The sequence below is a fragment of the Oryctolagus cuniculus genome, chromosome 18 (genome assembly GCF_051225735.1).
Source record: "Oryctolagus cuniculus isolate XC-2025 breed Fujian yellow rabbit chromosome 18, ASM5122573v1, whole genome shotgun sequence".
Taxonomy (NCBI): Eukaryota; Metazoa; Chordata; class Mammalia; order Lagomorpha; family Leporidae; genus Oryctolagus; species Oryctolagus cuniculus.
The window spans coordinates 47,970,190-47,996,134 of NC_142884.1; the positions used below are offsets into that span (position 1 = coordinate 47,970,190).

Sequence of the window (25,945 nt, forward strand, 5' to 3'; positions counted from 1 at the left end):
GGTGAATGACAGAGCCATTGTGATTCAGCCCGAGACCGCTACTGATCTCCTGACCATAACAAGTGACAAGCAGCATCATGTGCTTTGGATGATGTTGGGTGGACAAACCAGGACACTTTGGGGGCAGGTAGTGTTTACAGCCTGAATATATGGGACAAAAGGGTGATTCATGTCCTGGACACAATAGAGCCACACAGCACAAGACTTCCTCATGTTACTCACAACAGCATACGATGGACACCTTTGGAATTGCTTCTGGAATTTTCCATTTTATACTTTTGGGCTACAGTTGACCATAGGTCACTGAAACTGCAAGTAAGGGGGACTGCTGTGTTACTGTCATGGTCATTGTCATTATCATCCCTACTTGACAGACAAGAACCGAAGGCTCAGTGAGGCAGAGAAACTTGTCCACAGAATCTCAGCTCCAGGAAGCAGCAGCTCCAGGAGTGCAGAGAACAGGCCCGTAGCCATGACCTGCAGCCTCCCCACTCCCCCATCTTGGGAAATGGAGGTCTGAGAAGCAGGATGAATGATCATGGAGTTATCTGAACTCCCATGTTTATAGCAATTCACCATAGCAAAGATACGGAATCAACCTAGATGTCCATCAACTGATAACTGGATAAAGAAAATGTCATCCATGTACATGATGGAATTTTACTGAGCCATAAAAAAGAATGAAATCCTGACATTCGCAACAAAATGGATGGAACTGGAGATCACTATGCCAGCTGAAATAAGCCGGTCTCAGAAAGACAAACATCCCATTTCTTCTCATATTTGTGGAAGAGTATAAAAATTATGTGGATGTCATACCATTTTTGCTATATGGCTATAAATATTGCTTCATTGAGCCATACATGTAAAGGACAATACACTGATCATTATTATAAATCCCTCATTTTGTGATATTAATAGCTCTTTTATTTTTGAAAGATAGAGTTACATAGAGAGGTAGAGCCAGAGAAAGAGAGGTCTACCATCTGCTGGTTCACTCCCCAGATGGCCGCAAAGCAGGAGCTGTGCTGACCCAAAGCCAGGAGCCAGGAGCTTCTTCCAGGTCTCCCACATGGGTACAGGGGCCCAAGGACTTGGGCCATCTTCTACTGCTTTACCAGGCCACAGCAGAGAGCTGGATCGGAAGTGGAGCAGCCAGGACTTGAATCGGCACCCATATGGGATGCCAGCACTGCAGGCGGGGGCTTTAACCCACTGCACCAACAGCACCGGCCCCAATAACTCTGTTTTCAAGAAAAATAAACTAAAATGCAAAAATGGAAAAAGAGCAATGCAGACCTAAAAGGCGACATGCTCTCGAGCCATCGTGCACCCTTTCTTTTGCGGTCCACACTCTGGCGTGATGCTGCATCCAACTGAGTTGCAGAGTACGTGCGCTTTCCCTTAGGAGAATGCATCCCTGGGTCGAATCACTGCCATTTGGAACTTGGCAAGGAGCACTGGGTATTAAAGGAAAATTTCTAATAAAACAGTCTTGGAATTTCCAAGTTAAAGCCCCAAAGAAACCCACCGAAAGGTTCTACTTCCGTCCCAGATGAAGGCAGTGTGTGTGGAACTGAGCCCCGTGAAAAGGAGGTGTTCCTCTCATGAGCAAAGCAACGGCAGGAAACAGGAGCAGCTCCGCTCAGAAGCCGAGCCAGGGGGCTCGGGAAGCTGGTGCAACCTGGCTCCAGCAGAGCTTGGCCACCAGTTTTAATATTTTCAATAGTTTCTCAAAGTGAGGAGGCAAAACCCATTTGACAGGTGAAAAAGCATCTCTATTGACTTTTTACAAACCTTACGATACTCTAGGTGGATCGACACTTATCATAGCCCTTTAATCTGCCAACGAGGATAATGTGTGCACGGATAATTTATCCACTGTGAGATTGAAATGCTCAATTTGGAATAACTTTCACCACCCGGTAAATTGAGCGTTGCTCCATGATTTGGAAGCGGAGAGAAAGCACAATTTAAAGAGCTTTGCAGAGTTCCTTTGTAACTCGTCACAGCTTCCCCTGAATGTTAATTTCCCCCTCATCTGTCCCTAGGACTACGGAAGCACGCCGGCCAGCCGCCTCGGCTCACACACCTAGGATTCCTGTGAAGTGGCCCGCAGAACGCACCCTCTGTTCTTCAGGGCGGTGTGTGGGGCTTATCAGTGCAGTTTAATATTTATGCTAAGAGGATTGTCAAAAGCAGCTTCTGTTGCTTTAATTCTTGTTTTAAATAAATAATGAGAACATTTAAACACATTACTCTTCTTGGGGCCCTGAGGTCAGCTAATCTTATTATTTATGAAGTGATGTGCTACATAATAGTACTTAGTGCATGTTAACAGACGCTATTATCAGGCCCTGATGTGGAGAGCTGAAGATATATTGGAATGTTACGTGTAATGTACGACGGATTGAGTGCATAGGATGCCGGTATAGCAATTAACCACATGTGAAAATAGGTGTAAAGTTGAAGTATGTTTTCCTGTGGGGATATCCTCACCATTAATAATTCCCCCGAGAAGATGATGTCTTTCAGCCAGGAAGCTCCTGCCGTCAGGCTCAGAAACAGGGCCACTCTAGGATATTCCATTCTTTGACCTCCTCATCGTCCTGCACAGTCAGAAGACAAGTAGCGGCCAAGGTCATATTTTAATTGATTAACAGAAAGAGTCAGAGGAGTCCAAGGTGGGGCTGCACCTGTTCAGTGCGTCCATGTTTCCTCATGGTATTTGTTCCTAGTACACACATTCTGACTACTTGTGTGCTCCAGGAGAGTCGAGAAATGGCTCCTTCCATAGTGCAGTTTATATCTTTCTCTCGGATCCTCGTTTGTTTGTTTGTTTGTTTGTTTTCCAGATAAATAAAGCCACAGGGCTCTCTGAGACCAATTTCCAGTAAGCTGGTCTCTGGGAGAGGCAGCTGCCTGCCAAGGTGCCATGGTGTTGCCCCAACTTTTTTCCTATGAGGCTATAATTTAGCTGCATATGATAATTAATTTCTCTACTATTGATGAATAATCCATTTAATAAAAACTGTGATTTAAGTGTTTTCCTTAGGGACGAACTCTTGGTAGCCTCTTAATTTAATTTTGTGGAAGTTTCCTCCACCTATTCATCAGTGGAAATGATTATTAACCTCTATTTGCATATATCCTTATAAATCGGTCTCTCCTTGGAGTGCCTTTCTCTGAGCCCAGCAAGCTGGGACACTTGTAAATCTCCAGGATCTCCAAAGTCAATCCCGGTCTGTAATATTGTTTAATCTATTCTTGGACGTTTTAATGCAGTAAATTCAATTTAATCTTTCCCAGTAATCTAGTAATACATCGAAATCCCACAAACATTTAAATCTGATAATGGCTTAATCACACACTTTAAATAACAGTTGAGATAATGAAAAAATAATTCACCATTTTAAAGGCAGAAGAACTGAATTTCCCTGGTGATTGGCTTCGGCGAAGCCACTCGAGGTAACACCGAGAGGTCTTCAAAGAAAAGTTCACAGGCAATGCGCGGCCTCGGAACCCTCTGCATGGGTTTCAAAACACTTTTTGCACCCAAGTCAATGTCCGTATTCATTCTGTCTTTGTACGCACTTGATGAAGTTCCCTCTTACAGATCTGGGAGTTGAAAAGACAGGAGTCCCAGCACCATCAGGAGCCATGCGTCCTTAGCAACACCTGTTGCCTGCCATCCGCCCTGCAAGCCAGTCCCTCCCCATCACCCCCATGACCTTCACCACCCAGGACTGCTTTCCAGTGCTGTTGCACGTCTCCCATGGCTTTGGGTCTTCCGGGACTTTCTTCCCATGGATTCATTGCCTCTTGTTCCTCTTCCAGGTGCCAGTGCCGAATCGCTCGAACTTTGCCCGTGGATCAGAAGCCAGACTGCCGGCCCTATTGGGAAAAGGACGACCCTTCCATGCCCCTGCCGTTCGACCTCACAGAGCTCGTCTCGGAGCTCAGAGGTCTGCTTCTGGAAGCAAAGCCTTAGAAGGAGCGCCAGGCTGCAGGAAGCGAGAGCTCCGCGGCTCTTCTCCTCCCACCTGGTTGTGCATGGGCTTGGGCAACAGCAGTGTAGCCATCTCTTGACCTCGACCCCTGGATGCTAGAACCTGGATCCTAGTTTGAAACAGCTAGGGAATGGAGCCCACAAATGTTAAATCGGTTCAAGATGATGCCGTGTGATTTGGTATTACAAACGAGAACCTACCCCCAAAATACTATTTCCCATTTTTTTTTTTGTCTTTAATGGGAATTATGCAGCCCCCAGGGGCCATGGAGGCAGCTGCAATGAGGGCCAGCTGTGAGAAAGCCAAACCTCCTTTCCTCCTGCCTAAGGCTTTCCCAGAGGCTCCAGAAGGGACCCAGGCATCTGGGGGCAGACAGACAGATGTCCATCCCGATCTCTCACCACACCCTCCAGAGCAGGTGAGGGGAGCGTCCTGCCTGCGGGCTAAGACCCACGAAATCTTTTGGCCTGGCTCTGCCTGGCAAGGCAACTGCAGGCAGGACTCGAAATTCCGCTAAGTCCATAGCAGGCTAATTTTTAAGGGGATAACTTTGTATGGTCCGCAGATGACGTCATAATTATCCAAATGACCCTTGGCAGAAAAAATTTAAAAATCCCCAGTGCTGATCAGCTGTGCTGTCCACGGTGGGAGCCACTAGGTAGCTGTGGCTGCTTCCACTGAAATGCATTTTTAGTTAAAAATTCAGTTCCTCTGTTGTCCTAGCCACACATTAAGTGCTTACTCTCTACACATGGCCAGCGACCACCTTATTGGACAACACAGATACCAAGCGTTTTAATCCTGGACAGTGCTTCTGCAGGAAGGCTGAGAGCAAGAATTCTCTTTTCCACTTCTCCGTGCCTCCATCCCCACAGGAGGAAGAAATTCACAGAGAAATGGCCCATTGAAGGGTAACCTCTTTCCCTTCTCTGAAGACGAAGCTGAGCAACAGCCAGAGAGTTCTGAGTCAGGCGCTCTGCACACAGGAATGGGGAAGTGTTAGCAATTCAAATAAATAAAAAATTAAAAGAAATGTCCCTATCCTAATACAAGAGGCACCACCCTACCTCCATGGCACCGTGGATTTGGACAGCAGCACACAGGTTTGCTTCTGTAATTCCCCCCGGCTTGTATTTACTAACGGGGAGAAGCAACTAGGCTTGAGGGACCGTGGTGCCCTACACTGATGACCCTGGAGCGTCCCAGAGACAGTGCAGAGGAGAACCTAAAACCCAGGCTCTGGCTTCAGCGGGCCTGAGTTAAGACTCCCACCAGCTCTGTGACCTTTGGCACGTTATCAGGCCTCAGTGGCCTCCTCTGTGCAAGGGGAACACTAAACACACCAGCTCCCAAAGTGTACAGGAAGTGTGGCAGTCCAGCTACAGGCTTGGAGCAATTCCTGGCACACCGTGGATTTTATTACTCTACACAGCTGCTGATGTGTTCCTGGCCCTTCCTCCATCCCAGTGCCACTCACGCATCCCTCCTCTGCGACCTGACTCCCACCTGTACGTGTCCCCAGGAATCATGAGTGAGCCCCACCCCGCCTTCCATTGCGCATGCTCACAGTAGGGTCGCAGCCCAGGCGCTGGGAGAGGTGCTCGCAGAAAAGGACTGGATCCTTTCCCGTGGAGTGAACAGCCACGGGAAAGCGATGGTCCATGGCGCGGAGACCCCGGGCTCTCAGACCTGAAACTACCCCCCCCCCCCCAGGGCTCCTGGTCAAAGAGAAGTGAAAAGCGCCACCCTGCAGGGTTGTTGTAGAGATGGAAATGGAAGGAGGGTGTGGCACGCCATGACGTCACAGACCCGGCACCCTCGGACCCTGTGGCTCACAGTTTTGAGTCCCCTGTGTTTCCTTTGGTGCCACTCTTTTAAAAGATTGGGAAATTTTTACACGAAATAAACATGTCTGCATTCTCTGTAGCCTGGGCCCCATCCCAGCATGGCAACCAGCGGTAATGTCTCCCCACTCCGAGGCGGGTGGGCCCCTATTATCATTTTATCATCGACCTGACCCTCCAAGCCTGTGTGCTTGCACCCCCGTAGTAGAAATAAAGTAGGCATAGTGCTCACCCCCATTTACGTGTATTACCCTTGAACTATATTCGTAGACTGCTTGTTCTAATCTCTCATGTGCATTATAAAACATTTATATACAATAAAGATGTTAAAAGAATCAGGTGAGAGCCTCCACTAGTGTTTTCCCCCCTGCACACCGGTGGATGGGCCTGTTTTGCTGGCCTGGGGGTGGGGGGCTCAGGTGGACCAAGGCTGTCCTCGAAATCTTCCAGGGTTGGAGAAACCATCTTCTGTGAAACCCAAAGCTGAGGTCTTATTTCCTCTCCAAGGAACGGTGGCTTCCACTGAGCGTGAGCCCAGTTTGTTTGAGGATTCCATAGGCACAGGGGGGAGGTTTCAGGTGGGTAGAAGGCAGGCAGGCAAGAGACAGCAGCCAGGCCGCGGTGGGGACATGGCAACCTGCTCCCAGCCCTCAGGGCCAAGGGAAGCTCTCTCTCCCTAGGAGCTGGGGAAGGACTTTCTTGGGCTCCTGAGCCCAGAGATGCCCATTGCCTCCCCTGTGTGGACAGAGAACAGGGCAGCCCAGCCCAGAGACCACCTTGCAGTAACAACAGCCCCTGCCTACTTTCCTGCAAATGTCCCTGGCGTTGCTGGCTCCCAGCTGTTTTGAGAAAAGTGACCTGAGAGACCCCATGGCACTCAGGCGCTTCCAGCTTCCAACTTCCAACCCTGCTGCCTCCCACAAGCCTTTCTGACCCGGTTAGTGCTGTGAGCCCTGGGATCCAAGGACATACCTCTGCCATCCCAGGCTACTGGATGCCCAGGGGGTAGGCAGGTGAGCAAAATAAGAACTTCACTGCTCTCTGGACTCCCAAGGGTCCCAGGGAGCGCAGACCCTATCCAAAGAGGCGACTGTCCCACTGGAAGCCTCCCATCCCTTGGGAGTTTGGGGGGCGGGGGGCAATCCTGGCCTGAGCCCTTCCAGTTGACTCCTCTGCAAGTCCGAGCAGCACCCACACACAACAGCGGCCTTTGTCCCCCCTCACCCCCCGCCCCTCCCGCCCCCCGACCAGCAGCCTCCAAGCCCAGGAGAGTTTTCTAGACAGAAAAGAAAGAGCAAGGTCATGGCATCGCTTGTGACACAATTCTAGTAATAAGCTGCTAAATCCATCACCAGCTGAATCGCGGGATGCTGGCCATGAGGTTGCACAGACCCTGCTTAATGGGAGCCCAAGCTCAGGAGCCGTCTTTTTGTTTCCAGGGAAGGTATTTGCGAATGCAACTTTTTTTTTTTTCCTCTGCTCTCGTTAAGGCTGATTTTTACCACTGAGCGAATTGCATATATTTGGATCCATGCCATGCTAAATACTGTTTATTTTGGAGATCTGTCAGAGGCAAGTGCATGGAAGACAAGGGGATTCTGATTTGAAAAGGCAATTCTCATCCAAATAGATTCAGATGGAGCGGAGCAGTGCGGATTAAAACGCGCCCAAGTGGTAATGCCGTTTATCCAGTTTGCCTTTGTTACTTTGTGATTAAATGGTATTTTTAATTAAGTTTCATTGGGAGCCATAGGTATCGCGGTGGTGAAATCAATTTGACAACCATAAAGGGGGAGGAAGGCCCAGGCGTGTTGTGATGATTGAGGCTCTAGGCGGACCTGGCGGGGAAGGGGAGGGAAGGGGAGGGAAGGCGGCTCGAAGCCGGCCACGAACGACTTGACTTCCCAAGTACAAGCGTGCCCCCCACCCCCACCCCGGGATGCTGGCTGCTGGGTGCAGACTACAGACTGTGACCGGCTGGGGAGGCGGGACTGAGGATTGTCAGGGACAGGAATAAACCCAGTCACTCGCTACCCTGAGACACCCCGATATATTCCCCGGTCAGTTGGCAACTCCAGGAGATGTCTGGAGGTCTGTTCTCTCACCTGAGTGCCCCCAGGACCCAATTCTGCAGCCTCACCCCCAAGCAGCCCCCAGTCTCCCAGGACAGTTCTAATTCCCACTCTCTCAGAACTCGGGAGGGACGCGTTCTCCTCGACAGGTGGCCTGGATCCTCTGGTGACAATGACGGCCCTGCACTGTGTCGCCATCGACACTCGTCACATCCCCGGCATCTCCTGATTCCTGAGCTACTGCCGAAGTGTCTGGCTGCAGACTTCTCGGGTTTGGGTCCTGGCTCTCAGTGTGTGACCCCAGGACCACCCACCCACGTCAAACTTTTGTTGTCTACACAGCAGGGATGATAGTGACTAAGGATGGCCCACGAAGATGAAATGTGTGAATGAGCATATGAAATGCTCCCAGCAGAGACTGACATACACGGGTCTTCAGCAAGGTCCTAGCCATTGCGGCCAAGTTTCTTTGTGACCCCAGGAAACCACTTCCCCTCTCTCTCTCTGCTCCAGTTTTTGAAGTGGGGCACCTTTTTCCTGCCAAGGGCCATTTGGATATCTATAGCATCACTCACGGGCCATACAAAATTGTCCACTTAAAAATTAGCCTGCTCTAGATTCATTAAATTTCAAGTCTCACCTGTGGTTGCCTTGGCCAGGCAAGGATGTGACTTATATGGCCCGTGGGCAGGATGTTCCCTACCCCTGTAGGGAATGATGGTAGCTCCAAGCTCACTGGATTCACCTCAGGTCTGGTCCATGGGAACCACTCAGTAATGCATGTGAATTATTATGATGAAAAATATTCCCAAAGAGGAGACTAAAGAGAACTCTGGTTTGTTTAAGACAAAGAGAATGTTGCCTTCCAGCCCGTATTATCCCATTTGCACTTCACGGCTTCCATTTTTTTCCCGAGGCCGATGGCGTGGAACTTTTTATAAATGAGATACTATGAAGAATGATTCTTAGTACTCCCTTCCTGCAGCCAGATTAGGTCACCCCTTGCAATTTTAGATTTGCTTAAAAAGATGTTGCCATCACCTTCTAATGGATGATCTGTGTACAACAACTGTTTATTGGCTCTGAATGGCTGAGCCAGGGTCAGCCTCTTTCCAAGCGAGAGAAGCATTAATTAACTTCCAGCGTTAGATTCCGTGATTCTTTTCCAATGATGCAGTTCATGACTTTGCTTGCATTTACTTTTCATCAGTCCTGAAACAATCGAGGGAAAATAGTTGCTCTGCACATATGTGTCAGGCTAAATGGATCACAGCAGATACAGATCTGTTTGCCTGTCTGCGCTGCCTTTAGACAAAATTCATCAATTTTACAAAAGCCACTGACTAAACATGGCACCAATACAAATGAAGGGCCTCGAGCCTGCCTGGTTTTTCCCTTTTGTTTCTAATCTGCTAAATGCAGTGGCTTCCTCTTGAGCGATGGCAAGTGCTGGCCTGGGACAGCACCCTGGCCCACAGCTGGGGACAAAGCAGTCAAGGCCATTCTACAGGGAGTTTAGGAGAAACACGGTGGTTCCAGACCCTGTGCACTCAGTCATTCTGACCCTCTTGGTTCGTGACCATGACACAAAACCCTTCCACACAGCCTCAGCTGGTGTTAAAGGTCAAAGAGTACAGCTGACCACCACCTCCATCGGTGGCGCCACTTTCAGGGGAGCCTGATGCTCCTCCAAGATTCCTAGTCCAAGAGAAGCTCTGCAGGAAAGGGCAGCACCCACAGGTGCACCTAGGCGTGTCTCCCCAGTGGAGAGAACAATTGAAGGCACTATTCGTATACACTAAAGTCCTTTGCAAGTTCCGAGCAAGGGGGACTATTAGTAATAGTAATGATGAAACGCATTTGGTTTGGCAGGTTAGTGGAAGAATTTCCACGTTTATCACCTCCGAACCAGCAAGCCCGGTCTGACCCAGAAGTGCCAAAAGGCTGGCTCTGGTGGCCGTGACAAGCAGTCACAGCCTCTCCTGTCTAGGTGTGGTTCCCGCAAATACTGCTGAGACCTCCTGTTCATTTTCCCAGATGCCAGGGCACCAGAGCGGACGCGTGTTCAACACTTCCGTAAAGTGATCTAGGAGCTCCCCACGCTGTGCCCGCCCCGCCCAGTGCTGCCTTCTGACCCAAGACATGTGGATGCTTTCATTTGTTTCTTTGCAAAACTGCTGTTGTCCCCTACTGCCAAAGCCTACTTTTCCATTCAAATGGGAGAGTCAGCTCTTGACCTTGGGAGCAAGCATCGTTAACCTACCAACCCCCTGGCTCCGCAAGGGATGAATCAGTTTCTCAGATCAGATCAGCTACCGCTCCTGCTTCGAACCCATCCAACACAGAAATCTGGGCCCAGTCGCCCTCCTTCCCCTGCATGCCCCTCCCCACCCAGGCAGAGATTTCCAGTTGATTAGGCCTTGATTAGAGTCGGGAGAGACACAGGGCAGGTCTATAGGATTCCCGCTGTGGTCCCCTCCCTTGCTCCTTGGCCAGGGGCAGCTGAGAGGGCTCCCAGGGAACATGTGAACAATCAAGCCCTGTTTACCATGGACCTTTAGTTTTCTTTTCTCAAAATCAAAACAGAGTTTAGTAGGCAGCGTATTTCATACATGCCCCTTGATCAATGGAATGATCTGTCAGAAGCCATTAAAGCCGCCATTAGCTTGAATGCATTCAAAGCTAAACTATTGGATCATTTAAGAGCTGCAGTGATTGTTTTTAATATACTGTACATTGATTTCTCCCTGTGAGCAGCAACATACGTTTGAAACTAACTGTGTATGACTAAGGCTCCATTGGCTGTCTCTACAAGAAGCATGGTTTCACTTCGACCAAAAAGGGCTGCGTATGGTTTTCAGAGAGCTGCAGACCCTGGTCGGGTTCCCAAGGTTTAGACTGGGTTGAGCTGTTTTTTTTTTTTTTTTTTTTTTTTTTTTTTCCCTGAGCTTTCTTCCATTTCTTTGTACCCATGAGAGCGCTGTGCGTGCAGAACAGGAGAGGCATCCCTGCCAACGACCTCAAGTGAAAGGCAGTGGGGGAAATTGTTCTGAAAGCATGAAGCAGAGCTGAGGCCAAAATCCAAGTGAGTTTGACAGCCTTGGGTTAGCAAAACTGTGCCCAGCACAAAGCAGCAGAAGAGTGGCTGTGTCAGGGTCTTCCTCTCGGGACAGAGTTTATGGCTCTACAGGTACCTGGGAACAGCCACGGGCCCACCTTTGGCTGCCATACTGCCAGCTTGTGGTAGAATTGACCCTTCTTTCTAGCCTTAGCCAGAATGGGTTCATCTAACAAACACTTGTTGCTTCTTAGGCTCTGTCCTAGAGATACCAGACCCCTGTACTCAAAATCTTTTGTTTTTTATTTTGTATTATTCTCATTTTTATTTGAAAGGAAGATATTGGGGGGGGGGGAGAGTCTGTCTTCCAACCACTGGTTCACTTACCAAAAGCCCATCATAGCAGGGGCTAGGCTAGGCTGAAGCCAGGAGCCCAGACCTCATTCAGGTCTCCCACATGAGTGGCAGGGGCCCGAGTACTGGAACCTTCCTCTGTTGCCTCTCAGGGTATGCATTAATAGGAAGCTGGATTGGAAGCAAAGTAGCCATGACTCAAACCAGGCACACACAGGGGATGCAGGGGGATGCAGGCATCCCACTCACTTAGCTACTGTACCAAATACCCACTCCCAAATCCTGTACTTAACTGGCATTCCTGGTTTCAGCCCTTTTCTCACTTTAGCACAGAGCCTGAGAATAGAAGCTCAGTTTGGTCGCAGAAGCAGTAGTTACCCTATTTGCAAAGGTAAGTCTCCCTAGGGGAAGATTTTAGGCATCGCACGCATTTTACAGAGGGGGCAATTGAAATACAGATGGGAGAAGTTAACTAAAGTGAATGCTAGAATTGGATTGTAGGCTTCAGGTGTAGACTGAGATTTGGGAAGGATGTGGACATTCTTGAACCCACCTCTAAAACAAGCCAAATGCATGTTGAAGAGGAAGGTGGCTCCAGCTCACAAGAGCAGCAGCAGCAGCCCACCTACCCCTCCAAATTCCAGCCTCCGGAGAAGAAACCTTGTTAGTCTGGAAAGCAGTTGGGTCCCATTATTTTTTCCTGGTGTCCATAAAAATCCAATATTGAGTCATATTGACTTCCTGGAGCCATTTGGAATGTATGATACAGGATGTTATCATCAGAGACCAAGATTCACAGTTCATAATGCTGATGGGTCAAGCAAAAGTCATAATAGTAAAATCTAGAGCAGGAGTTAGCAACATAGAGCCCAGAGCCACACATGGCCACCACTTAGTTTTGTGAAATAAAGTTTTATTGGAACACAGCCACAGTCATTGGTTTATGTATTATTGGCAGCTGGTTTCACACAATGACAGCATGGTTGCAACAGACTACAGGGCCCTTAAACTGAAAGATTTGCTGACCCATAACCTAACTCAGAGGATTATTTTACCACCTGTTATTATGCATGTTAAATGATTAACCTCATGTCTAGTACTTATTAATTGCTCAATTCATATAAATTATCATGATGAATATATAATTTAAAATATTTATTTGATTGGCAGAGAGAAGGAGAGAGAGAGAGAGTTATCATCTAGCAGTTCACTCCCCAAAGGCCCACAATGGCCAGTCAGGGCTCAACCAGAGCTAAAGCCAGGAACTGGGAATGCATTCTAGTCTCTGACATGGGTGGCACTGACCCAATTACTTGAGCCATCAATTGCATTAGCAGGGTCTGCATTAGCAGGAAGCTGGAGTCAGGATCTGGAGCTGGGAATTGAACCCAGGCACTCTGGTGTGGGATTTGGGGGTCCTAACCTGTCCCAACACAGTGATGATAAATATTTATCCCAACCAAGGTACTTGTACCAAGACCACTCAGTCACTGTACAGAGACATGGAGGCGGTAGGGGAACAATACTATTAGGAACAAAACAGACTCAAGAGCATGGCCTACAGCTATGTAGGGAGTACAGAGGCCTGCATTAGGTACCCAGGGGTCCAGGGGAAACCAGCCCAAGAGTGTGGAGAGCGACCCCTGGTTTTCAGGTGTGTTATCTGAACACAGGGCAGATCTGCAGGGACGCGGCTGAAGCCTGATCTTCCCTGTAAGACTGCTAAGCAGAAGGAGAAGGCTTTTCCCAGTGCTCCTGTATCAGGGTGTAGATGATCCAAACGCCTCCATCGGAAGGGTGGTCTTCTGGTTATGATTTCAAGCAAAAGGGAGGAGTCCGTGCTTTCTAGCTCATGGTGCTGATTCATGTGTCATCACAGAGGGCCAGGACAGCACAGGTTTTTCTTGCTCTGTGCTCCACCCAGAATCATATATCACTGGCTCTTCTCCATTAAGAAATTCCAAATCAAGGCCAGCATTGCGGTGTAGCAGGTAAAGCTGCCACCTGCTGCACTGGCAATGCCACATGGGTGCCAGTTTGTGTCCCAGCTGCTCCACTTTGGATCCAGCTCCCAGGTGGTGGCCTGAAAAAAGCAGCAGAAGATGGTCTAAGTGTTTGGGCTCTGCCACCCACTTGGAGACCCAGATGGGGCTCCTGGCTCCTGGCTTCTGCCTAGCCCAGTCCTGGCCATTGCAGCCATTTGGGAAGTGAACCAGCAGGTGAAAGGTCTTGCTTTTTCTCTATCTCTCCCTCTCTGATAACTCTGACTTTCTAAATAAATAAATAAATGAATCTTTAAAAAAAAGAGCCAGTTCCAAATCACTCATTTATGTTCTGATGTTACAACTGCAGCCAGGAATCCCAGAGTGAGCTATTTGCAGTGCATCCCATGGTGCATAGTTCACTTGTAGCCTTTTAAAGCCTCTGTGCATGCTTGTGCATTCTCCCCACCCCCATCTCCCCCCACCCCCGTCTCTCTCTCTCTGTCTCTCTCTGGCCCAAGTCCCCAGGAGTGCCTAAGAGCCTTGCTTCGTGTGCCTCTCTTAGCACCAGAGTCCTTGACTCACTTGTAAGTCACTCTGTGTTGGTCATTTTCATTTGTTTTGCTCCAGAAGTATTCATGAATATGATTTTACTTGTCAAATTTGGTTTCCATATTGGACTATAAAATACTAGTGGGCAAGACTTACAGGATCAAGTCTTCTTTTTTTAAAATTTATTTATTTGAAAGGCAGGATTATGGAGAACGAGGGAGAAGCAGAAAAAGAAAGATCTTCTATTTGTTAGTTCACTCCTCAAATGTTGCTGGTTCATTCCCCAAATGGTTGCAACAACCAGGACTGGGCCAGGCTGAAGCCAAGAGCCAGGAGCTTCATCCAGGTCTCTCACTTGAGTACCAAAGCCCAAGTACTTGGGCCATCCTCTGCTGCTTTCCCAGGTGCGTTAGAAGGGAGCAGCTGGGACTCAAACTGGTGTCCGTGTGGGGTGCCAGCATCACAGGCAGTGGCTTCACTCCCTGCTCCATAGGGCAGACCCCCAAGTCTTCCATTTAGAATAACAATTCATATCCCCCAAATCATTTGATATTCATTCACTCTCCCCCTGGCTGACTTGTGCCTGATACAGAATAGGTACTCAATAAACCCTGCTTGGCTTACTGATTGCTGGAGTAAAATTAATCTGAGCATCCCCAGCCCTTGCTCCGAAATCTCCCTAGTCCTCTTGTCTCCTTGCATTTTCTGGGCATCATTTACAAGACTTCTTGAAAGCTAGCCCCCACCTCTTCACTTCCTCGCTTCCCAAAATGAGCTTCTTACCTTGGTTCCAGCCATATCCAATGTTGCACCGCATCCTGAGTTTTTCATTCGTGGCTCCAGTACTGTCCGATGGGTTGGCCAAGATCATGCTGAAACTCTAGCAATGGGTAAAGGGCTACAGCTGAGAATGGGATCCAGGCCCAACAAAACTCCAGAGGGCAAAATCACAAAAGACCAGCTCTTTTGGCCAATGGGGGGTTGTTGGAAGACTGGAAGACTATGTGGTCATGGGCTTGGACTGGGTCACTGGCCTGGGCTCATCAGGCTACTAAGATGGTGCTGTTACATTTAACATATAATTCAATTCCCCACACCCACCAAACACACACAGAAAGGGAAAATGGTGTAAGGATTCACCCCCATCCTGGGGTGGTGCCTGGAGTGTGGGAGATGGGCACAGAGAATCCTATTCCCTCATTCTGGGGGTGACCCCATGGCTTCTAAACCCAAGCCAGGAACTTCACCTGGTGTTCAACTAGGAAGTAGCCATCTTTTCCAGCACTGGGCAGAGCACTGTCCAGACACCAAAGAGCGGCAAGCAAAGGTGGATGAGTCCATGAAAACATCGTTAGTCACCAGAGAAGTGCAAATTCAAACCACAGTGGGGTGTCACCGTAGGCCTAGGACAATGGCTGTGATTTACACAACAGTGATAATGCCGCATGCTGGTGAGGATGCAGAGGACTCACATGCTGGGGTTGGGAATGCAGAATGTACAGGCACTCTGGGGAGCAGTGCGGCAATTTCTTATAAAATGAAACACGCATACCGGATGACCCAGAGAGAAATGAAACCTGTATTCATACCAAGCCTATATGTGAGTGATCATAGAAACTTTATTTATAATGTTTGCGTACTATAAATAAGCCAAATGTGCTTCAGCAGGTGAAGTGAGCCAGACAAACATATCCATACCATGGAGTATCACTTAGGAAAAGGACAAAATGATGGAATGGATCTCAAGAAAATTGTGCCAAGCCAAAAAATAGGTACATCCAGTTCCAAGTGGTTCCTCATCCTATGATTCCACTTATACAACCTTGAAATAACAAGAACATAGAGAGGGGACAGTGCTGTGTGTAGGGGGCTAAGCCTCTTCCTGCATCACTGGCATCCCGTATGGGCACTGGTTCAAGTCCCAGCTGCTCCTCTTCCCATCCAGCTCTCTGCTATGGCCTGGGAAAGCAGTGAAATATGGCCCAGGTCCTTGGGCCCCTGCACGCATGTGGGAGACCCAGAGGAGGCTTCTGGCTCCTGGCTTTGGATCAGCTCAGCTCTGGCCATTGTGGCCATCTGGGGAGTGAACCAGTGGATGGAAGACCTTTCTCTCTGTCTCTCCCTCTCTCTGTCTGCAACTCTAGCTCTCAAATAAATAAATAAAATTCTTAAAAAAGAACATAGTGAACAGATTAGTGAGTGTCAAGAGTTAAAGACAGAAAGGAGGGGTGGTGGTGGCTCTAATGGGTAGCTCTGAAGGACTTGTGAGGATGAAGTAGTTCTGTAAGTATTCTGTGGTGAGGCTGCATGGACCTGCACATGTGATAACATGACAGAACTGTGCACAGGTACACACATACATGAGTACAAGTAAAACTACTGAAACCCAAATCATCTCACTAAACTGTCAAATGTCAACTCCTGATTTTCATATTGTGGCAAGATGTTACTACCAGGGAACTGGAATGAAGGGCACACACAACCTCCTTGTACTTTTTTTTTTTCCAACTTCCTATGAATCTGTAATTCTTCCAAAACAAATAGCCAAATAAAAAAAAAACTTGCCAGGAGGGGCCAGTGTATGGCACCATAGATTAAGCTGCCAGCTGTGATACTGACATCCCATATCAGAGCTCTGGTTCAAGTTCCAGCTGCTCTGCTTCTGATCCAGCTTCCTGCTAATGTGCCTGGGAAAGCAGCAGATGACGGTACAAGTGCTTGGGTTCCTGCCACCCACGTGGGAGACCCGGAAGAAACTGTTGTCTCCTGACTTTTTTTTTTCTTTTTTTTTACAGGCAGAGTGGACAGTGAGAAAGAGAGACAGAGAGAAAGGTCTTCCTTTGCCATTGGTTCACCCTCCAATGGCCGCCGCGGCCGGCGCGCTGCGGTCAGCGCACCGCACTGATCCGATGGCAGGAGCCAGGAGCCAGGTGCTTTTCCTGGTCTCCCATGGGGTGCAGGGCCCAAGCACCTGGGCCATCCTCCACTGCACTCCCTGGCCACAGCAGAGGGCTGGCCTGGAAGAGGGGCAACCAGGACAGAATCCGGCGCCCCGACCAGGATTAGAACCCGGTGTGCCGGCGCCGCAAGGCGGAGGATTAGCCTAGTGAGCCGCGCCGCCGGCTGAGGGTAAGTTTTTGAAAAGGCACAAGACTCAGCACAGTGCAAGACTTGTTCATTGTTCAGAAGTGTGAATGATTATCCTTGAAGGAGAACTCTGGCTTTTTGAGGGAGAATTGCTGTTGCTCTTTGGTGCTGGGTGCTAACTGGGGCAGGGAGGGGTGGTGGTGGTGGGAAACAGGTCCGGCCTGAGTGTGAGTGTACAAGAGAGGGCTACTTCTGATCCCGATGCAGCCAAAGGTGCCGTCTCAAGGGACCCGCTGCCTAGCTAGCCCGTGCCCCTAGTGGCGTGGGGGCTTTCCTGCAAATGCGATGCCGCTGAGGGGGGCTGCTTTGGAGCACTGTGGCCACGTGTGAGGGGGAACCTTGGGAAGAACCTCCTTTCAGGATAGCAGAACAGCAGGGCCAAATTGATTCATAAACTACTCTAGAAGCTACCAAGGTAGAGCATTTGGAGTGACATCCATGGATAACCCCACTCTCCCCGAAAATAGAAAGAGTGATTTACAACTTCATCTGCACCATTCACTCTGCTTCCCGTACCAACAGGGCACCCACCTCAGGGCCCTTGCACTTGTTCTTTTTTTTTTTTTTTTTTTTTTTTTTTTTAACAGGCAGAGTGGACAGTGAGAGAGAGAGACAGAGAAAAAGGTCTACCTTTGCCGTTGGTTCACCCTCCAATGGCCGCCACGGCCGGCGCACCGCGCTGATCTGATGGCAGGAGCCAGGTACTTATCCTGGTCTCCCATGGGGTGCAGGGCCCAAGGACTTGGGCCATCCTCCACTGCACTCCCTGGCCACAGCAGAGAGCTGGCCTGGAAGAGGGGCAACCGGGACAGAATCCAGCGCCCCGACTGGGACTAGAACCCGGTGTGCCGGCGCCGCAAGGCGGAGGATTAGCCTACTGAGCCGTGGCACCGGCCGACCTTGCACTTGTTCTGCCAGGTGTCCACGTGGCTCACTCCCTAGTCTCCTTGAGATCCTTCCTCAAATATCACCTTTAAAGTGATCCTTTTTTAAAAAATTTTTTTGTTGAGAGGCAGAGAGAGAGAGAGAAGAGCAATGAAAGAGACACAAGCTAGAGAAAGAATGAGGGACAGACAGAGAGCTGCCACCTGTTGATTCACTCTTCAAATGCCCACAACATCCAGGCCTGAGCCAGGCCAAAGCTGGGAACAGGGATCTCAGTGCAGGTCTCCCACATGGGTGGCAGGTCCCTGTGGACCTAACCCAACACTTGCTGTCTCCAGGGTGTGCAGTCGCAGGAAGCAAAAGCAGAGCTGGGACTTGAACCCAGGCACTTCAATATGCAATGCAGACATTGCAATCAGAGGCCCAACTGCAGGCCAAATGCCCTCCCCCACAGGAGTTCTGTACGTTCTGCAAAATGGAGCAATAGGCCAGCGCCGAGGCTCACTAGGCTAATCCTCCACCTTGCGGCGCCGGCACACCAGGTTCTAGTCCCGGTCGGGGCGCCGGATTCTGTCCCGGTTGCCCCTCTTCCAGGCCAGCTCTCTGCTGTGGCCAGGGAGTGCAGTGGAGGATGGCCCAAGTCCTTGGGCCCCGCACCCCATGGGAGACCAGGAGAAGCACCTGGCTCCTGCCATCGGATCAGCGCGGTGCGCCAGCCGCAGCGTGCCGGCTGTGGCGGCCATTGGGAGGTGAACCAACGGCAAAGGAAGACCTTTCTCTCTGTCTCTCTCTCTCTCACTGTCCACTGCCTGTCAAAAAATAAAAAATTAAAAAATTAAAAAAAAAACAAAATGGAGCAATAGGATTTTTCAACATTTAGTCCACAATAACATTTTTGTAATAACAGCTTTATTGAGATAATTTGCATAGCAGAACCAAATATTGGTTTGAACATGTTAGTCTTGATCTCATCTAGCTTTGTGGACTATATTGGTTGGATTCTGAAGTACATTTTTTTTTTCAGAACCTCAAGATGCATTTTACAGCAATGGCATGTCATTGTTTAATTGGCAGTGTTTATTTTTCTTTCTTGGTGATATATAAAATAATGTACCTTAAAATCAAAGGACTCCTTGAGTTGATGGAGTATAGCATCAAAAGTTTCCATAATAATTTATTCTAAAGAGCTCAAGGTACACATTTCAGCTGCGCTGTTAACAAACATGTAAAAGGCATTTGTTTTTCTTAAAAAAAAAAAAAAAGGCAGAGAGACAGAGACAGAGAGAAAGAGATCTTCCATGCTGGTTCACTCCCCAGATAGCCACAAAGGCTGGGGCTGGGAGCCTGAAACTCTGTCTGGATCTCTTACATGGGTGGAGGGGACCAGAGCACTTGGGCCATTTTCTGCTGCTTTCCCAGATGCATTAGCAGGGAGCTGGATTGGAAGCTGACCAGCTGGGACTCGAACCAGAGCTCCAATATGGGATGCTGGCGTCACAAGGAGCAGCTTAACACCAGCCCCCGTCAAATACATCCAAAAGCTTCCATTTTGTGCGCAAGCACATCCTTGGGGAGGACATCAAATCTGCAGCCGCTTCATGTGCATCAGGGGGTGCGAAGTTGCTTCATTCATTTTTAATTCTTTTTGGACTCTTTCCTTTTCCTTCGCTCCCGATTCGGCTCCTCTCATGCTTGCTGGGGTATTTCTTTTCTTTTGAGAGTGTTCAAAAGGCTAAACCGATCTGCGTGACTTTATTCTTTGAAAACTGCTATCAAGGTAGATGTCTAGTGGAGATTTGGGGCCTGTTGGGCTGCTACCGCCAGGCTGCATTTAAACAAGTTGTGACTTTGATTTAAGAATTTGACTTGATAGGTAATATATCCAAAGCAGGGGATGATGTATGTGCTGCTTCCATCAGGAATCTCAAGTTCTTTATGCAATGTGTTTATTTCTGCGAGTGGTTATGTATTTAATAAATAATGTGTTTCAGTGGGTATTATTTTCATTTCAGTGTTTAATGCCGCCACAATATGTCTCGGATGCAGGGTTGAATGGCACCTCATAAATTACGAGCTGTTATTAGCGGCTTTCTCGTTGCATCTTAATTATTAGGTTGAAAAGAGAGGGCAGACTTTTATAAGCATTCATATTTTCTGTTTACAAGCCTTTTACTGACGTCTAATAAATTTAATTACCTCTAATAAGAAGAGGAAATGAAGTTCTATTTAGCAAATTCATAGCTTTGAAATGCATCTTGTAGCTTTATGAGCATGGCAAGCTCCAGGAAGGTGAAAGCTGTTGAAGGCACTGCTGCTGGGTTCAACTAACTGCAAAACTGCTCAATTATTTTTGTTTCTATCTTATTGCTTAAGCTCCAGGGTAAACTTCAGGCTACCTGATAAAGCGGCCGCTCAGGAACTTTAAGCTTCACACGCCTCACCCTGCAGGGTCCAAGCAGGCTCCTGGATTAAAGGTACATTTCTCAAACATAATTTTAAATTCGGAAATTGATTGTGTCTTGACCTACTTATTTCCAAGAGCAGTTCATTCCCGACTCCTTTGTTTTGCTCTTACTCTAAATCTATTGTTCTTGTAGGAGACTCCCAGCTGCTAAGGGGCTGGGAGGAGGAATCCACGCAGCAGAGACAGGTCCTCCTGCCTGCGCCGCTGCCCTTGGGGTCAGAGTCACTATAACGGGACTCAGGCCATGAGAGGACCCTTCGTGTTTTCTAGTAACCGCTTCCCCCAGGGCGTGAGAACAGAGAGAAGATGTTCTGCCGGCTTATAAAGATTGTGTCTGGGGAAAGAGGGAGCCCAGAAAATATGTAAAGACTTTTTTATAGGGCGTCAGATAGTTCATTTTGGGTTTATTTTTGATCCAATATCTTCCCAAAGAATACCTTATCAGCATCTAGAGTTCCATTTATTGCAGTATGTTGGCAGACAAAACCTTGGCAACACTCTAGTACTTAGCTCTAACTAACTCTTGGCTTTCTTGTTTCTGAAAACGCGTGTTAATAGGAAGGTCTTGGGAATGACAATGATTCCTGCTGAGTGCCCTTGGGACCGGAGCCCCTGGGTCTCTGTGACAGTCACCCTGCTCCCGGCAGCTGCTGGGAGCTGACCACCACCTCCCTCTTGGACTTCAGGGCCCCCTCCCAACCGCCTCACCATCCTGCCTCCCCTCAGCTACCCCTCACTACCTCCACTGGGACGACCGCAACAGCCTTCCGGGGGACCTCTCGGCCTCCAGTCTTGGCCCCTCTGGCCCGTTGCCCCCAGCACTGGCCAGAGTGAGCTGCCCCTGAGAGAAGAAATGTCTTTCCACACAGCCATCTGGGGTCTCAAAGCAGTATTCTGCCCCCCCCCCCCCCATCGCAGCGTCCTGTGGCATTCTACCCACAGCCTGGTTCCCGCCAAAACAAGTAGGCTCCTTGTTCTCCAAGACACTTGGTCCTTCCAGAGAGCCGAATGGCTTCCCTCGGGGCCTCTGCCATAGCAGTCTCTGTGGTGGCTTTGGGGTGAGAGTTTGTGTGGACACCAAGAGGTCACGGTAAGCAGCCATCTTATGGCTTTGAATGATCTCCATTAGAAAAAAAGACCAGAGAGAGCTACAAAAGGGTGTTTTCAGCATACTTTATAGGCCTATTGGCCATTCCAACTTCTTCTTTGAAATTACCTGTTCATGTCCTTTGTCAATAAAAAAAATTCAAGTTCTTTTCTATTGACTTGTGGGGGTACTTTGTATATTTTCCCCCTTCTCTGTTGTATGCATTATAAATATTGTCTAAAAATTGTCTCCCAGATTATTATTTAACTCTTTTTAATCTTATTTTAATTTATTTAAGGGGGGAGGAGAAAGATTCCCCTCCCTCAACTGCCCCCTCTGCTGGTGCACACCCCAAATGCCCCCAACAGCCAGGGCTGGGCCAGGCTGCAGCCAGGAGCAAAAACTCAGGTCAGATCTCCTCCATAGGTCACAGGGACCCAAGTGCTTCAGCCATCACCTGCTGCCTCCCAAGGTGCACTTTAGTAGGAAACTAGAATGAGAAATGGGGCTGGGACTTAAATTCAGGCCCTCTGACTGGGAAGCCAACCTCCAACAGAGCATCTAATCACTACAAAAAACACCTGCTCCTATCATGTGTCTTTAATGTTGTTTATGGTATCTATCATGTCTTTTATCATATGTAAACATTTGGATTTTAATATAGTCAAATCTGTTAATGTTTTGCATTATTGGTTCTCATAACTGTCTCACAAGCTTCCCCCCATCACAAATTACTCTTTGTTTTTCCTGGCATTTGTTTGTGCACTTGTTTTATTCTTTTCCTTTCAAATCTTTAATCCACCTCACATTTCTTTTGGTGAATGATGTAAGTGAGGGTTCTGACTCCCCCATTCCTATCCCCAGTCCATGCAGCTGCCTTAACACCATTTTATGAACAATTATTGTTTCCCATATTGACTTGGAAATTTATTTTTTTTACTATTTTACATTCTAATTTTTACAGGAGAATCATCTTGGACATGTTTAAAGATATGGAGGAAGGATCCAGTGTATAGGATGAGATTGAATAATTCAGGAGGGCTCAAAGAATGCTAGGAAAAGTCTTGATCCTGAAAGAGAGTGAATTGGGTTGGTGAACAGGGATTCATTTTGAATGGAGGCTGGAGGTGAGGCAGTGAGGATGGGTAACATTTAGGTGAGACCATGGACCTGGGGAGTTTACATCCAAAAGCCTCCATTTTCTTAGTAGAGTACAGTGATTTGTTGGGCACAGGAACCAAGTAGGACATTTGTTGACTGCAACTGTCAGGGAGGTTAGGGTTCAGGCAGGAGCACCCTAGGGAGTTGTCAGCTTTCTTCCTAATCTAAGTACATCCCTTCACCTCTACTGCTGGATCCTAGCATGGGTGTTTTTTTGAGGATTACGTCAGTAACTCCATGTGACAGATACGGTTATCTGTCTTGTTCACTGCTTTGTCTCTGAACTCTGGAATTGCGCCTGGCATCCAGGAAACATTCAATAAGCACATACTCAATAAATGAATGAACTCGGAGGAGCTTTTCTGCAGAGCAATGAAGGCTCCAGAGGTCACAGTAGAATGGGTGGGGACAAGGACGTGGAAATGAGAGCAGACCAGGAAAGACGTGCATGAGACACTTACTGGCCTCACTTGCAGCTGCAAGGTAGGGCCTAGCTTCTATGGCTGCCCTGGGGAGCTATAAATGTGTTGCCCCAACTCAGCTTTTGCTCAAAGTTCCAGATAGAAGGCAGTGAGACGGTGGTTCCTCCACCTCGTCCAGGAGGGTGGGCAAGGGACTTGGCTCCGGGAGCTTTCGCCCTGTCTGGATTGCCAATGGGCCCTCGGTGCTTGGCTGCTTTGGTCATCACATGAAGTGGCTGGAGAGTGTCTTACGAGGCAGAAGAGACCATAGCCATAGCCCCCCAGAGAGGGCCTTGCCCTAGTGGTTGAAGAGAGAGGATGGGCCACCCCTCAAGGTCACACACACCTCTCTGGAATGAGGCCTCGGAGACAGACCGAACGTTCCCTCAATGGAACCAGAAACCATCTGTTATGTCAAGGAGTGCCCAGGCACACAAAGAAGGCCCTACTCATATTGTAAGACCTCAAAAAAGGTTTGTGGAATGAATGTGATTAGATGGAGGGAGGGCTGGGTAAATGGGCACATAGCAGAATGTTTTAATTGCAAAAGACGTGGCGGTATCCTTTTCTCTGGACTATTCTACTTCCGTCTACAGCAGACATCAGTACTGTCTGCTGAGCGCTTCTGGCTCCCCACCCTCTGAGGAACGCTAGGGTTGTACTTTGCAGGCTTTGGGAGGACATGTGATACGTTCTGCTCAAAGAGTTTTGAGCAGAAATGTCCCTTGCTGTGTCCAAACCAATGCCCTTGCTTGTAAGACCTTTGGACATTCTTTGCCCTCTGCCAGGTGCTGCTGTCAGCTGGAGCCCCTGGAAGAACCTGATGAGCCCCCCTGACAACCTGTGATGGATGCAGGCCATGAATAGGAAGTTTGCACCAAGTGTGATCCTGCTTATCCCAAAGGATACTCCCATAGCAGTCTGAGCTCTGATTCTAATGGTGTTCCTAGAGGATGGAAAAGGGAAGTTTATTTTTGAGTCACCAATTTTTTTCTTTTAGATTTTTTGTGGTCACATAATATAAAATTTATCATTACATTTTTATTTTTTGACAGGCAGAGTGGACAGTGAGAGAGAGAGACAGAGAGAAAGGTCTTCCTTTGCCATTGGTTCACCCTCCAATGGCCGCCGCGGCTGGCGCGCTGCAGCCAGCGCGCCGCGCTGATCCGAAGGCAGGAGCCAGGTACTTCTCCTGGTCTCCCATGGGGTGCGGGGCCCAAGGACTTGGGCCATCCTCCACTGCACTCCCTGGCCACAGCAGAGAGCTGGCCTGGAAGAGGGGCAACTGGGACAGAATCATCTAGCACCCCGACCAGGACTAGAACCTGGTGTGCTGGCGCCGCAAGGCGGAGGATTAGCCTAGTGAGCCGTGGCGCCGGCCCATTACATCCACTTTTTTTTTTTTAATTTTTTTTTTTTTAAATTTTTGACAGGCAGAGTGGACAGTGAGAGAGAGAGAGACAGAGAGAAAGGTCTTCCTTTTGCCGTTGGTTCACCCTCCAATGGCCGCCGCGGCCGGCGCATCGCGCTGATCCTAAGCCTGGAGCCAGGTGCTTCTCCTGGTCTCCCATGGGGTGCAGGGCCCAAGCACCTGGGCCATCCTCCACTGCACTCCCTGGCCACAGCAGAGAGCTGGCCTGGAAGAGGGGCAACCGGGACAGAATCCGGCGCCCCAACCGGGACTAGAACCCGGTGTGCCGGCGCCGCAAGGCGGAGGATTAGCCTATTGAGCCACGGCGCCGGCCTACATCCACTTTTAAGTGTACAATTCAGTGGCATACATACATTTGCATTATTGTGCACCATCATCACTATACATCCCCAGAGCGTTTTTAATCTTCTCATACAGGAACTCTGTACCCATCAAACAATAATTCCCCACTCTCCTGATTACCACTGTTTACTTTCTCTCTCTCTCTTTTAAATATTTATTTTATTTATTTGAAAGAGCTACAGAGAGAGGTAGAGACAGAGAGGTCTTCCATCCTCTGGTTCACTCCCCCAAATGACTGCAACAGCCAGAGCTGAGCCAATCCGAAGCCAGAAGCTTGTTCTGGGTCTCTCATGTGGGTGCAGGGACCTAAGCACTTGGGCCATCCTCCGCTGCTTTCCCAGGCACATCAGCAAGGAGCTGGATTAGAAGTGGAGCAGCTGGGACTCGAACGAATGCCCATATGGGATGTCAGCACTGCAGGCCAGGGCTTTAACCAGCTGTGCACAGAGCCAGCCCCCACTGTTTACTTTCTGTCTCTAAGAACCTCCTGTATTTTGCACTCTAAGGACCTTCTAGATTCTAAGGACCTCCTGTAAGTGGAATCATACCAGATTTATTCTTTTGTGTCTGATATATTACACTTAAAATAGTATCTTCCAGGTTGATCCACATTGTAGCGTATATTAGAATTTCATTCCTTTTTAAGGTTGAATAATATGCCATTGTATGCATACACCACGTTTTGTTTATCAACTCATCTATTGATGTACATTGGGTTGCTTTTTCTTTTTAATTGTTACCAATGATACCACTATGACCTGAGTGTGAAAATGTGAGTCCTGCTTTCAATTCTTTTGTGCAAATACTCAGAAATGGAATTCCTGAACCATGCAGTGATTCTGTTTGATTTTTTTGAGGATTCCATATGCTGTTTTCCACAGCCGATACCCCATTTTGCATCTACTAGCAGGGGTTTCAGTTTCTCCACATCCTCTCCAATACTTCTCTTTTTTAAGATTTGTTTATTTATTTGAAAGGCAGAGTTACAGAAAAGCAGAGGCAGAGAGAGAAAGAAGTATTCCATCCATTGGTTCACTTCCCAAATTGCCACAATGACCAGAGCTGGACCCATCTGAAGCCAAGAGCCAGGAGCT

The 25,945-nt window shown here is 48.4% G+C and overlaps 1 protein-coding gene across 7 annotated transcripts in view; it reads left to right on the forward strand.

Moving 5' to 3' along the window:
- Nucleotides 1-6,189, forward strand: part of FTO (FTO alpha-ketoglutarate dependent dioxygenase) — a 416,527-nt gene extending 410,338 nt beyond the window's left edge. For 6 of the 7 annotated variants that reach the window (XM_070061822.2, XM_070061824.2, XM_070061823.2 and 3 more), the window contains one exon: nucleotides 3,838-6,189. In XM_070061822.2, coding sequence (XP_069917923.1) covers nucleotides 3,838-3,991 — 154 coding nt within the window. In that variant the 3' untranslated portion in view covers nucleotides 3,992-6,189. 7 annotated transcript variants of the gene reach the window in all.
- Nucleotides 6,190-25,945: the final 19,756 nt, after the last annotated feature.